Here is a 12,549-nt window from a genome sequence, read left to right on the forward strand (position 1 = left end):
ACATCTCTGGAGAGACCAGAAAATAGCTGTGCAGAAACTCCCCAAATACAGGTACGCCAAGCTTGTAGCGTCATACCCAAGAAGACTTGAAGCTGTAATTGCTGCCAAAGGTGCTTCAACAAAGTACTGAGTAAAAAGTCGGAATACAAATGTAAATGTTATATTTCCAATTTTGTTATTGTAGCAAATGTATATCTAAACCTGTTTCATGCTTTGTCATCATGGGGTGTTGTGTGTGGCTTGAGGGGGAAAAACTATTAATTGTAGAATAAGGCTGTAACCTAACAATGTGGAAAAAGTCAAGGGGTCTGAATACTTTCCARATTCACTGTATTAGTAAAGACCAGATGAAATTGCGAATAGTCAGATGGGTGAAAATATGATCAGTTGATGAGAGAACAGCATGTGCAGCCTGAGGCAAAGAACAGAGGGCTTTTTCTGCAATGTTCTCAAATCATCAACAGCCACATCAAGCAGCCCATGTGTTGTTTTTCTAGGTCATTCTAAGGTTTGTATCATCAAAACTACAGTTGCTAAATAAACCCTGAACTAGGGCGTAGGACCCGTTTCAAATAACTCTGAACCTAGGGCATAGGACCTGTTTCAAATAACTCTGAACCTAGGGCATAGGACCCGTTTCAAATAAAACTCTGAACCTAGGGCATGGGACTCGTTTCAAATAACTCTGAACCTAGGACTGTTTCAAATAACTCTGAACCTAGGGCACAGGACCCGTTTCAAATAACTCTGGAACCTAGGGCATAGGACCCGTTTCAAATAACTCTTGAACCTAGGCATAGGACCCGGTTTCAAATAACTCTGAACCTAGGGCATAGGACCCGTTTCAAATCACTCTGAACCTAGGGCGTAGGACCCGTTTCAAATCACTCTGAACCTAGGGCGTAGGACCCGTTTCAAAACTCTGAACCTAGGGCGTAGACCCGTTTCAAATAACTCTGAACCTAGGGCGTAGGACCGTTTCAAACACTCTAACCTAGGGCGCTAGACCGTTTTCAAAACCACTCTGAAACTAGGGCGTAGGACCCGTTTCAAAAACTCTGAACCTAGGGCGTAGGACCCGTTTCAAATCAAAAACTCTGAACCTAGGGCGTAGGACCCGTTTCAAATAACTCTGAACCTAGGGCGTTGGGACCGTTTCAAATAACTCTGAACCTAGGCGATAGGACCCGTTTCAAATAACTCTGAACCTAGGGCGTGACCCGTTCAAAACTTGAAACCTGGCATAGACGTTCAAATAACTCTGAACTACGTAGGCGTTCATAACCTGACTAGCAGACAGGTTTCAAGTGCACTCAACATAGCCACTTTATATAAAGTGGTTAATTGAAAAGTGAAAGATAAAGTTACATACATGGATGCTTTTAGTGAATTTCTGAATGTCTGGAATAGAAAAGCAGAAATAATGCCCTAGGTTCAGAGTTATTTGAAACATGCCCATTCTGCTCCGGAATGGGAAAATATAATTTTCTATGTTATTCAGCTAAATGAACAAGCCTACAGCCTATGACATAGAGCATAGCCTGATAACATACAGTATCTAGTCCTGCTAAACGAACAAGCCTACAGCCTATGACATAGAGCATAGCCTGATAACATACAGTAGACCAACTCATATTCTGTTCTCTAAATACATTTCTTCATGTTTCTTTGTAACTGTCTAAAATCAATCATGGATTTATTGTGACTCGTTTTAAAAAAATATATTAGACTTTCATAAGATGTAGATGTTCCAATCAGCCGGCTTGTATGTTTGGGCTGGAGGATCGGGCCTGGAGATGAGGCGGGAGCCTGGAAGCCATGGGCGGAGGCCTGGGAGATGGGCGGAGGCCTGGAGATGGGCGAGGCCTGGAGATGGGCGGGCCTGGAGATGGGAGGCCGGAGTATGGGCGGAGGCTGGAGATGGGCGGATAGGCCTGGAGATGGGCGGAGGCCTGGAGATGAGGCGATGCGGAGGCCTGGAAGATGGGGCGGAGCCTGGAGATGCTAAACCAATGTTATGTAATTAACGTGAGACCGGCAGTCTTTTGATGACTGACTGGGCTGACAACATGTCATGACCGCCAGAGTGTTACTGGTCTCATGTAATGTCCTCTTTCCCTGCAGGACAGAGCCGTCAACCTGGTGGTGGGAGGACTGACCTCCCTGCTCGTTGCAGTAAGTACCCCTGGACTGTTTACACGTGTTTTAAAATGGATTTACATTCAGAGTTTTGTGTCACTGACCTGCACACAAAACCTCATAATGGTATGTGTTTTTAGACATTTTTACAAATTTAATAAAAAATAAGAAGCTGAAATTTTTGTAAGTTTTCAACCCCTTTGTTAGTTATGACAAGGAGCCTAAATAAGTTCAGGAGTAAAAATGTGCTTAACAAGTCACATAAGTAGCAAGGACTCTGTACAGTAATACATTTAAACATGAATGACTACACTAGCCTAGTGGTTAGAGCGTAGAGGTAGCCTAGTGGTTAGAGCGTAGAGGCGGCTGGTAGCCTAGTGGTTAGAGCGTAGAGGCGGCTGGTAGCCTAGTGGTTAGAGCGTAGAGGCGGCTGGTAGCCTAGTGCTAGAGCGTAGAGGCGGCTGGTAGCCTAGTGGCTAGAGCGTAGAGGCGGCTGGTAGCCTAGTGGCTAGAGCGTAGAGGCGGCTGGTAGCCTAGTGGCTAGAGCGTAGAGGCGGCTGGTAGCCTAGTGGCTAGAGCGTAGAGGCGGCTGGTAGCCTAGTGGCTAGAGCGTAGAGGCGGCTGGTAGCCTAGTGCTAGAGCGTAGAGGCGGCTGGTAGCCTAGTGGCTAGAGCGTAGAGGCGGCTGGTAGCCTAGTGGCTAGAGCGTAGAGGCGGCTGGTAGCCTAGTGGCTAGAGCGTAGAGGCGGCTGGTAGCCTAGTGGCTAGAGCGTAGAGGCGGCTGGTAGCCTAGTGGCTAGAGCGTAGAGGCGGCTGGTAGCCTAGTGGCTAGAGCGTAGAGGCGGCTGGTAGCCTAGTGGCTAGAGCGTAGAGGGCGCTGGTAGCCTAGTGGCTAGAGCGTAGAGGCGGCTGGTAGCCTAGTGGCTAGAGCGTAGAGGCGGCTGGTAGCCTATGTGCTAGAGCGTAGAGGCGGCTGGTAGCTAGTGGCTAGAGCGTAGAGGCGGCTGGTAGCCTAGTGGCTAGAGCGTAGAGGCGGCTGGTAGCCTAGTGGCTAGAGCGTAGAGGCGGCTGGTAGCCTAGTGGCTAGAGCGTAGAGGCGGCTGGTAGCCTAGTGGCTAGAGCGTAGAGGCGGCTGTAGTAGCCTAGTGGCTAGAGCGTAGAGGCGGCTGGTAGCCTAGTGGCTAGAGCGTAGAGGCGGCGGTAGCCTTGGCTAGGGCAGAGAGCGAGCGGCTGGTAGCCTAGTGGCTAGAGCGTAGAGGCGGCTGGTAGAACCTAGTGGCGTAGAGCGTAGAGCGCGGCTGTAGCCTGTGGCCGTGAGCTGAGACGTAGAGCGTGGTGCCTAGTAGGCTGCAGAGCGTAGAGGCGGCTGGTAGCCTAGTGGCTAGAGCGTAGAGGCGGCTGGTAGGCCTAGTGGCTAGAGCGTAGAGGCGGCTGGTAGCCTAGTGGCTAGAGCGTAGAGGCGGCTGGTAGCCTAGTGGCTAGAGCGTAGAGGCGGCTGGTAGCCTAAGTGGCTAGAGCGTAGAGCGGGCTGCTCGCACTATGCCTATGCCTAGATGCGCTCCTAGCACGCCGTAGAGCGTGCGAGCTGAGTAGCTCCATATGTTGCCGCCTAGTAGCGTAGAGCGGGCGTCTAGAGCCTATGGCTGGCTAAGTCCAGCGCCGTCGGTCGTAAGCACCTTAGTGGTAGACGAAAGCGCTGAGCCTAGTGACTAGACAAAGCGGTGGCTAGGCTAGACTAAGCGCTGGTAGCTAGGCTAAGGTAGAGGGGGGCCAGGCATTCAGGGGGCGGCGGTAGCCTGCTAGAGCGTAGAGGCGGCTGGTAGCAGCTACTTAGAGGGCTGGTTGCAGTGCTAGAGCGTAGAGGCGGCTGTAGCCTAAGTGGTCAGAGCGTAGAGGGGTGTAGCCTAGTGGCAGTAGAGCGTAGAGGCGGCTGTACCTAGTGGCTAGGAGCTTAGAGGCGGCTGGTTAGCCTAGTGGCTAGAGCGTAGAGGCGGCTGGTAGCGCTAGTGCCTAGAGCGTAAGGCGGGCTGGTAGCTATGGCTAGAGCGTAGAGGAGCCTAGCGCCCGACCAGCAGGTCCATGGCACAGTGCACAATTGGCCCGGGCTAGGGAGGGCTTGGCCGGCAGGGATGTCCTTGTCTCATCGCACACTAGCGACTCCTGTGGCGGGCCGGGCGCAGTGCACGCTGACCAGGTCGCCAGGTGTACGGTGTTTCCTCCGACACGTTGGTGCGGCTGGCTTCCGGGTTAAGTGGGCGCAAGAAGCAGTGCGGCTTGGTTGGGTCGTGTTTCGGAGGACGCATGGCTCTCGACCTTCGCCTCTCCTGAGTCCGTACGGGAGTTGCAGCGACGAGACAAGACTGTAACTACCAATTGGAAACCACGAAATTGAGGAGAAAAAAAGTGTAAAAAAAATGTCAATAATTTGTTCCTAATGGACTTGCCTAGTAAAAATGTAAAAAAATTAATTGGGAGAGGAAATGGTAGACTGATGATTTACTGGGAAAGATGGGTTGATCTGTGGCTGATCTGAAGGGGGACCTGTGGCTGATCTGAAGGGGGATCTGTGGCTGATCTGAAGGGGGATCTGTGGCTGATCTGAAGGGGGATCTGTGGCTGATCTGAAGGGGGATCTGTGGCTGATCTGAAGGGTGGTGTTGTAATAAATACATACTATAAATATTTCAGGTACTCCAATGAGGGGTGAGGATGTGATTATGTTTCAGGTTCTCCAGTCTGTGTCTGGTCCTGGTAGTTTCATGCTGTGAGAGGTGTGTCTGGTCCTGGTAGTTTCATGCTGTGAGAGGTGTGTTATGGGTAGTTTCATGCTGTGAGGTGTGTCTGGGCTGGTCCTGGTAGTTATGGATGTGCTCTCTTCCATGCCCACCCGGGCGTTGAGCGGGGCTTGGTCCCACGCTTGGAAAATCCTTTGGATGCTGGGCTTCGCTCTGCTGGTGTCTAGGAGCAGGTGGGGGTTGAGTGCACCCACTGACCAGGTCACCCACTGACCAGGTCACCCACTGACCAGGTCACCCACTGACCAGGTCACCCACTGACCAGATCACCCACTGACCAGGTCACCCACTGACCAGGTCACCCACTGACCAGGTCACCCACTGACCAGGTCACCCACTGACCAGGTCACCCACTGACCAGGTCACCCACTGACCAGATCACCCACTGATTTGAGCGCCCTTTTGTATTGTCTTGTTTAAAAAATAATTGATCAGTTAGGTGGTGATTGTGTTCCCTAGGTAACAGTGATCAGTTCATTCGTGTTCCCCTCGTTGCCTCCCTGGCCACTCAACGTCTTTTTGGCTTTCTGTATCCTGCTGACCTGCGGCTCGGCCATGGTGCTGGTGAGTACACACTGCTTCCTTTGGGTCTGAAGAGGATAAATCTCTCCCTCCTTTAGATCTTCTGGTACCGGCAGGGGGACTTGGGGTTTAGGTACCGGCAGGGGGACGTGGGGTTGATGGTGGGTATCGGCAGGGGGACTTGGGGTAGGGTTAGGTACCGGCAGGGGTTGGGCTGAATCTCTCTCTCTTCCTCCTGTAGATTGTCTGGTACCGGCAGGGGGACTTGGATCCGAAGTTCAGGAAGTTAATCTACTACATGCTGGCCTCCATCATGCTGCTGTGTCTCTGTGCTAACCTGTACTTCCACGACGTGGGCAGAGGGACGTGAGACTGGACATGCCTTACTCACCCTTACAGCCACACACAGTCACTGATTGGACTAGTGGAACCAGGTGGACTAGTGGAACCAGTTATACCAGGAGGATGGTAGACCTGCCCAGTACCAGTTCCGGTGGGGGGCGCACATTCCACACAAGCACAAAAAGGACAGACAGTTTCCAGACAAGTGACTGTCCACCAATCATAGTCAAGTGACTGTTTCTACTCTACCAATCATCTGACCACATAGCTCTGCACAGTAATCACTTTAGGATTATTCAGACCATTTGTTTATTTTTTATTTAGTATTTTATGCAATAAATAATCATATCCTGTCTGGCCTGTGAGTTGTTGTCCTGCACCTCTGTCATAAGCTTTGTTGATAGCTGGCGTCCTGCATCCTGTGTCTTCTTCTTGGCCACATTCTGATTGGCCCACATTTTCAGAAAGGTGTCTACACATGGTATTAAAACGTCTCTTCTCCACTGTCTACGCATTGTGACCTGACTTCCTGATCCATCCTTGTGTGGCAGTTATTTATTATTTTACTTTGGCTGCGTTTCAGTCAGCCTATGTATAGAGCGAGGGCGGTTTAGGTTAGGGAAGGGTCAAGCCTAGGCGTTTAGGCAGGGTTAGGTGAGGGCGGGTTAGGGTAGCGGCATGCTAGCCGGTTATAGGGAGGAGTTAGCAAGGATTTAGGGAGCGGGTAGGGTTCAGGAAGCGCGTTTAGGAAGCAAGAGTTAAGAGGTTAAGGGCGGGGTACAGCATAACGGATTTCAAGCGGGAGATTAAGCGGTTAAAGGCGGGGCTCAGTTTAAGGAGTAATGGGGGCTCAAGACCTAGGGTTCTAGGGGTCAGGCGTTAGGGGGGGTTTAGGGTTAGGTGGCTGGTTCCTAGGGGGGATGGGGATTTAGGTCTAGGGGGTTATAGGCCGTTAGGACGATGGTGAGGTTCCAGGAGCAATCAGGTAATCACCGGATACTACAGTAGCTACGCTCTCCATTTTTTAACTGGATGGATCGTAGGTCAGGACAGGTACCGACGCTTAACATCTGCCTCAGGAGCCCCCCCGTGCACGTTTACAATGCACCCTTCAGGATAAAGCACCTTCCAGTGACGGTTACTCAATCTGCCGCAGGGTAGCCTCACAGTTGACGTATTCATTGCCTCAGCGTACGCCCTCCAAGTGACGTTTCTTCAATGCCCTAACAGGTAGCCCTCCCAGTGACGTTTCAATGCCTCAGTGTAGCCTCCCAGTGACGTTTCATGCCTCAGGTAGCCCTCCCCAGTGACGCTTTCATGCCTCAGGTAGACCCTCCGTGACGTTTCATAGCCTCAGGTAGCCCTCCCGGTGACGTTTCATCGCTCAGGTAGCCCTCCCGGTGACGTTTCATGCCTCAGGTAGCCCCGGTGACCTTCATCCCTCAGGTAGCCCTCCGGTGACGTTTCATGCCTCAGGTAGCCCTCCGGTGACGTTTCATGCCTCAGGTAGCCCTCCCGGTGACGTTTCATGCCTCAGGTAGCCCTCCGGTGACGTTTCATGCCTCAGGTTAGCCCTCCCGGTGACGTTTCATGCCTCAGGTAGCCCTCCCGGTGACGTTTCATGCCTCAGGTAGCCCTCCCGGTGACAGTTTACATGCCTCATGGTAGGTCCGTACCCAAAGGATGGACCAAGATTTCATGCTCAGGATAAGGGCCTCCCGGTGACGTTTCATGCCTCAGGTAGCCCTCCCGGTGACGTTTCATGCCTCAGGTAGCCCTCCCGGTGACGTTTCATGCCTCAGGTAGCCTGTGAAAACCAGCATGGATCAAACTCAATTTGCCATATTCTAATAATCCTCATGTGCCAAGCTATCGCTACCGTCTTGTGAAACTTCCTTAATATATATGAAACTTGCAACAGAGATTTACAGTTTGAATTCATTAGGCCCTAATCACATGACTGGGAATACAGATATGCATATGTTGGTCAGATACCTTTTTTTTTAAAGGTAGGGGTGTGGATCAGAAAACCAGTCAGTATCTGGTGTGACCACCATTTGCCTCATGCAGTGCGACACATCTCCTTCACATAGAGTTGATCAGGCTGTTGATTGTGGCCTGTGGAATGTTGTCCCACTACTCTTCAATGGCTGTGTGAAGTTGCTGGATATTGGCGGGAACACGCTGTCGTACATGTCGATCCAGAGCATCCCAAACATGCTCAACGGGTGACGTGTATGCAGGCCATGGAAGAACTGGGAGATTTTCAGCTTCCAGGAATTGTGTACAGATCCTTGAGACATGGGGCCGTGCATTATCATGCTGAAAGATGAGGTGATGACGGTGGATGAATGGCACAACAATGGGCCTCAGGATCTGTGCACTCATTGTCATTGATAAAACGTAGTTGTGTTCGTTGTCCGTAGTTTATGCCAGCCCATACCATAACCCCACTGCCACCATGGGGCRCTCTGTTCACAACGWTGACATCAGCAAACGACACCTGCGGTTCTGAGGCCGGTTGGATGTACTGCCAAATTCTCTACAATGACTTATGGTAAAGAAATGAACATCACATTTTTGCAGTCAGCCAATTGTCCGCTTCCTCAACTTGAGACCTCTGTGGCACAACTGCACACTAGAGTTGCCTTTTATTGTCCCCAGCACAAGGTGCACCTGTGTAATGATCATGCTGTTTAATCAGCTTATTGATATGCCACACCTGTCAGGTGGATTGATTATCTTTAATATATTATTAACCCACCCACCACCCCCCTCTTCAGAGGACAAATATATGGTGTTTTTACAGCTTTTCTGCTACATTTTACACACATTTAGTGTACATGGTACTTTTATATAAAGCAATCACATAACAATAATTCATTACCAAACATCAACTCTGTAATCCCACCTCTCAGCCACTCTCAGCCCATCCCACCTCTCAGCCACTCTCAGCCCATCCCACCTCTCAGCCACTCTCAGCCCATCCCACCTCTCAGCCACTCTAGCCCATCCACCTCTCAGCCACTCCAGCCCATTCCACCTCCCGTCTCAGCTACTCTCAGCCCATCCCACCTCTCAGCCCATCCTACTCTCAGCCACTCTCAGCCCATCCTACCTCTCAGCCACTCTCGAGCCCATCCTACCTCTCAGCCCATCCTACCCTCAGCCACTCTCAGCCCATCCCACCCTCAGCCACTTCAGCCCTCAGCCACTCCCCAGCCCATCCCTCCTCTAGCCACTCCTCAGCCCATCCTACCCCTAGCCACTCTCAGCCCATCCTACCTCTCAGCCACTCTCAGCCATCCTACCCCTCAGCCACTCTCAGCCCATCCTACCTCTCAGCCACTCTCAGCCCATCCTACCCCTCAGCACTCTCAGCCCATCCCACCTCTCAGCCACTCAGCCCATCCCACCTCTCAGCCCTCCGCCTCAGCCACTGTCAGCCCACCCCGCCTCTCAGCCACTCTTTAGCCCATCCCCGCCCCTCAGCCACTCTCCTCCACCTATCACCATAGACCACCCTCGTTTGGTTTCATGTTCCTATATTTAACCTTTCTAATTGTATATTATCCCCTAAAGATGAACTTTCCTGTTGACTTGGATCACCTGGAGAAAGGCTCACTAACAGGGAAGTGAAAGCTTGTTTGTGACCATTTCTGGGATCCTTTATTTCATCTCATGAAACAAACTTTATATGTTGCCTTTATATTGTTGTTTGGGTGGAACTGGATGGTGAAGCATCCAGAATAGGGTTAGGGTGAAGCATCAGAATAGGGTTAGGGTGAAGCATCAGAATAGGGTTAGGGTGAAGCATCCAGTAAATAGGGTTAGGGTGAAGCATCCAGAATAGGGTTAGGGTGAAGCATCCAGAATAGGGTTAGGGTGAAGCATCCAGAATAGGTTAGGGTGAAGCATCAGAATAGGGTTAGGGTGAAGCATCCAGAATAGGGTTTAGGGTGAAGCATCAGATAGGGTTAGGGTGAAGCATCCAGAATAGGGTTAGGGTGAAGCATCCAGAATAGGGTTAGGGTGAAGCATCCAGAATAGGGTTAGGGTGAAAGATCCAGAATAGGGTTAGGGTGAAGCATCCAAAATAGGGTTAGGGTGAAGCATCCAGAATAGGGTTAGGTTGAAGATCCAGAATAGGGTTAGGGTGAAGCATCCAGAATAGGGTTAGGGAAGCATCCAGAATAGGGTTAGGGTGAGCATCCAGAATAGGGTTAGGGTGAAGCATCCAGAATAGGGTTAGGGTGAAGCATCCAGAATAGGGTTAGGGTGAAGCATCCAGAATAGGGTTAGGGTGAAGCATCCAGAATAGGGTTGGGTGAAGCATCCAGAATAGGGTTAGGGTGAGCAATCCAGATAGCAAGACGTAGCAGCTCAGGCATTCTGGAAGAGAACGCTAGAATATGGGACATGTCCCCCTCCCAGTGGAAGCTGCACCTGAACCTGAGACAATGCTATTTCAGAATATGGGACATGTCCCCACCCCAGTGGAAGCTGCACCCCTGAAGCACTGCTAGTTATGGGACATGTCCCCCCCATCCCCAGTGGAAGCTGCACCCGCTGAAGACAATGCTAGAATAATGGGACATGTCCCCCCCATCCCCAGGTGGGTTGGAAGCTGCACCCCTGAAGACAATGCTACGAATATGGGACATGTCCCCCCATTCCCAGTGGAAGCTGCAGCACCCTTGAAGACCCTGCTATTTCAGAATATGAGACATGTCCGCCCATCCAGTGGAAGCTGCACCGTGAAGACTTATGCTAGAATATGGGACATGTCCCCCCATCCCCAGTTGGAAGCTGACCCCTGAAGACAATGCTAGAATATGGGACATGTCCCCCCCATCGCCAGTGGAAGCTGACACCCTGAAGACAATGCTAGAATATGGGACATGCCCCCCCCCATCCCCAGTGGAAGCTGCACCCCTGAAGACAATGCTAGAATATGGGAACATGTCCCCCCCCCCATCCCCAGTGGAAGCTGCACCCTGACCACACTGCTATTTCAGACTATTGGACATGTCCCCCCATCCCAGTGAACTGCAGCTGCTCATATGACTAGGATCATAACATGGTCTCAGAAGTATTGTCAACCTCAAATATAAACCGGAGGCGATTATTTATCGAAAAGAAATGTTTTGTTAGAGTTTGTGATGAGAAAGTAGCGAACAGCAGATCGGGCCAAGTGGAGCCGTATGGGACCTAACCCTAACCGGGGATAAAGTCTCGGACGATCGGCAGACAGTAATAAAACACACCAGACTAGCAACTGGGGAGTTTTTATTACACATAAAATAAACTAAATGCAGATATAATTCACAGTGTCAGATGAATGAGGATCTGTCCTGTTCTTTGTGTGGTCATGTAGGCCGGCCCCCACAGGAACACACGATGATGTCATCGTCTCACCTCTGACGAAAGAGAACTTCTTCTTTGGTTGGGGTTTGATGGGGTGTACATACCAGTATTAGTGTATTACTGCCATACCCAAGAGAACATTTAAAGGGGAGGGGCTTAATGGCCAAACTCAGCCAATCAGAAATAATGTCCAAAATGATGACATGTCCACTCTGCTGTTTGATTGGCTCCATCAGTGATGATGTTATCCAGCTCAGTCAGAACATCCTGGTTCTCTAGGATCAGAATCTGAGGAGAGAAGAAGAGGAGGATGAAAAGAGAGAAAGTGTGTGGTGTGTGTGTGTGTGTGCTGCGGCGGACGTACTGTTAGTGTGCTGCTGACATTTCGTAGGAGAAACAATAAGCACCGCCCTTCGCTATCCAGAATGCACCACTGCTCCTCCTGAGAGGGAGAGTCCAGGACCTTGGCAGTAAAGCTGTCTGTCATTGGCTCCGGAGTCTCGGTGGCTCCGTCTTCTGAGGACCCAATCAGGAAGTTCTGCTCTGGCTCCTCCCCCTGCATCTCCACAACCAGCTGTGATTGGCAAAGAGGCTCTGGAGAGGTGTGTTCAGAGGTGACCGTCTGACATGATGACGCTGTCATTGGAACAGAAGACCTCCGTCTGACAACACAACAAAATGCTTAAAGTCAGATAATTTGTTTCTATGGGATTATTTATAACATTACTAAGGACTAGTTCACCAGGGGTATATTCCTAACTAACGGACTAGTTCACCAGGGGTATATTACTAACTAAGGACTAGTTCACCAGGGTATATTACTAAGGACTAGTTCACAGGGGTATATTACTAACTAACGACTAGTTCACCAGGGGTATATTACTAACTAAGGACTAGTTACCAGGGGTATATTACTAACTAAGGACTAGTTCACAGGGTATATTTACTAAAACTAACCAACTAGTTCACCAGGGTATATTCTAACTAAGACTAGTTCACTCAAGGGGTATATTACTAACTAAGGACTAGTTCACCAGGGGTATAAATTACTAAGGACTAGTTCACCAGGGGTATATTACTAACTAACGACTAGTTCACCCGGGGTATATTACTAACTAAGGACTGACAGGGTATTATATAGTTCACCAGGGGTATATTACTACTAAGGACTAGTTCACCAGGGGTAATATTATAACTAAGGACTAGTTCACCGGGGTATATTACTAACTAAGGACTAGTTCACCTGGGGTATATTACTAACTAAGGACTAGTTCACCTGGGGTATATTACTAACTAAGGACTAGTTCACCGGGGTATTTTAACTAAGGACTAGTTCACCAGGGGTATTTACTAACTAGGACTAGTTCCACCAGGGGTATATTACT

The 12,549-nt window shown here is 50.1% G+C and overlaps 2 protein-coding genes and 1 long non-coding RNA gene across 3 annotated transcripts; 2 read left to right on the forward strand and 1 right to left on the reverse strand.

The window, feature by feature from the left end:
- Nucleotides 1-1,745: 1,745 nt before the first annotated feature.
- LOC112076233 (transmembrane protein 243) lies at nt 1,746-6,305 on the forward strand. The gene is made up of 4 exons (XM_024143085.2): nt 1,746-2,019; nt 2,114-2,175; nt 5,393-5,497; nt 5,697-6,305. The coding sequence occupies exons 1-4, from the start codon at nt 1,746-1,748 to the stop codon at nt 5,823-5,825; spliced, it is 570 nt and encodes a 189-aa protein (XP_023998853.2). The 3' UTR covers nt 5,826-6,305.
- Nucleotides 6,306-7,207: 902 nt separating this feature from the next.
- Nucleotides 7,208-9,271, forward strand: LOC139025957 (uncharacterized). The gene is made up of 3 exons (XM_070441228.1): nt 7,208-7,243; nt 7,397-7,461; nt 8,716-9,271. Exons 1-3 carry the CDS (start codon nt 7,208-7,210, stop codon nt 9,269-9,271), a joined length of 657 nt encoding a protein of 218 aa, XP_070297329.1.
- Nucleotides 9,272-11,069: 1,798 nt separating this feature from the next.
- LOC139025958 (uncharacterized) lies at nt 11,070-11,827 on the reverse strand. Its single transcript, XR_011477654.1, has 2 exons — nt 11,529-11,827; nt 11,070-11,452 (listed from the first exon to the last, which is right to left on the reverse strand). It is a non-coding gene; the product is annotated as an uncharacterized lncRNA (long non-coding RNA).
- Nucleotides 11,828-12,549: the final 722 nt, after the last annotated feature.

Source organism: Salvelinus sp. IW2-2015, unplaced genomic scaffold (genome assembly GCF_002910315.2).
Source record: "Salvelinus sp. IW2-2015 unplaced genomic scaffold, ASM291031v2 Un_scaffold3638, whole genome shotgun sequence".
NCBI classification, from domain to species: Eukaryota; Metazoa; Chordata; class Actinopteri; order Salmoniformes; family Salmonidae; genus Salvelinus; species Salvelinus sp. IW2-2015.

What these genes read in the sequence shown, in the direction of transcription:
- LOC112076233 (XM_024143085.2), top strand. Translation starts at nt 1,746, where the DNA reads ATGTTCCAATCAGCCGGCTTGTATGTTTGGGCTGGAGGATCGGGCCTG. An exon ending in AGATGCTAAACCAATGTTAT is followed by an intron (nt 2,020 to 2,113) that starts GTAATTAACGTG and finishes TGTAATGTCCTC; the next exon opens with TTTCCCTGCAGGACAGAGCC. An exon ending in TGACCTCCCTGCTCGTTGCA is followed by an intron (nt 2,176 to 5,392) that starts GTAAGTACCCCT and finishes TGTGTTCCCTAG; the next exon opens with GTAACAGTGATCAGTTCATT.
- LOC139025957 (XM_070441228.1), top strand. Translation starts at nt 7,208, where the DNA reads ATGCCTCAGGTAGCCCCGGTGACCTTCATCCCTCAG. An exon ending in CGGTGACCTTCATCCCTCAG is followed by an intron (nt 7,244 to 7,396) that starts GTAGCCCTCCGG and finishes TTCATGCCTCAG; the next exon opens with GTAGCCCTCCCGGTGACGTT. An exon ending in GACAGTTTACATGCCTCATG is followed by an intron (nt 7,462 to 8,715) that starts GTAGGTCCGTAC and finishes CCCACCTCTCAG; the next exon opens with CCACTCTCAGCCCATCCCAC.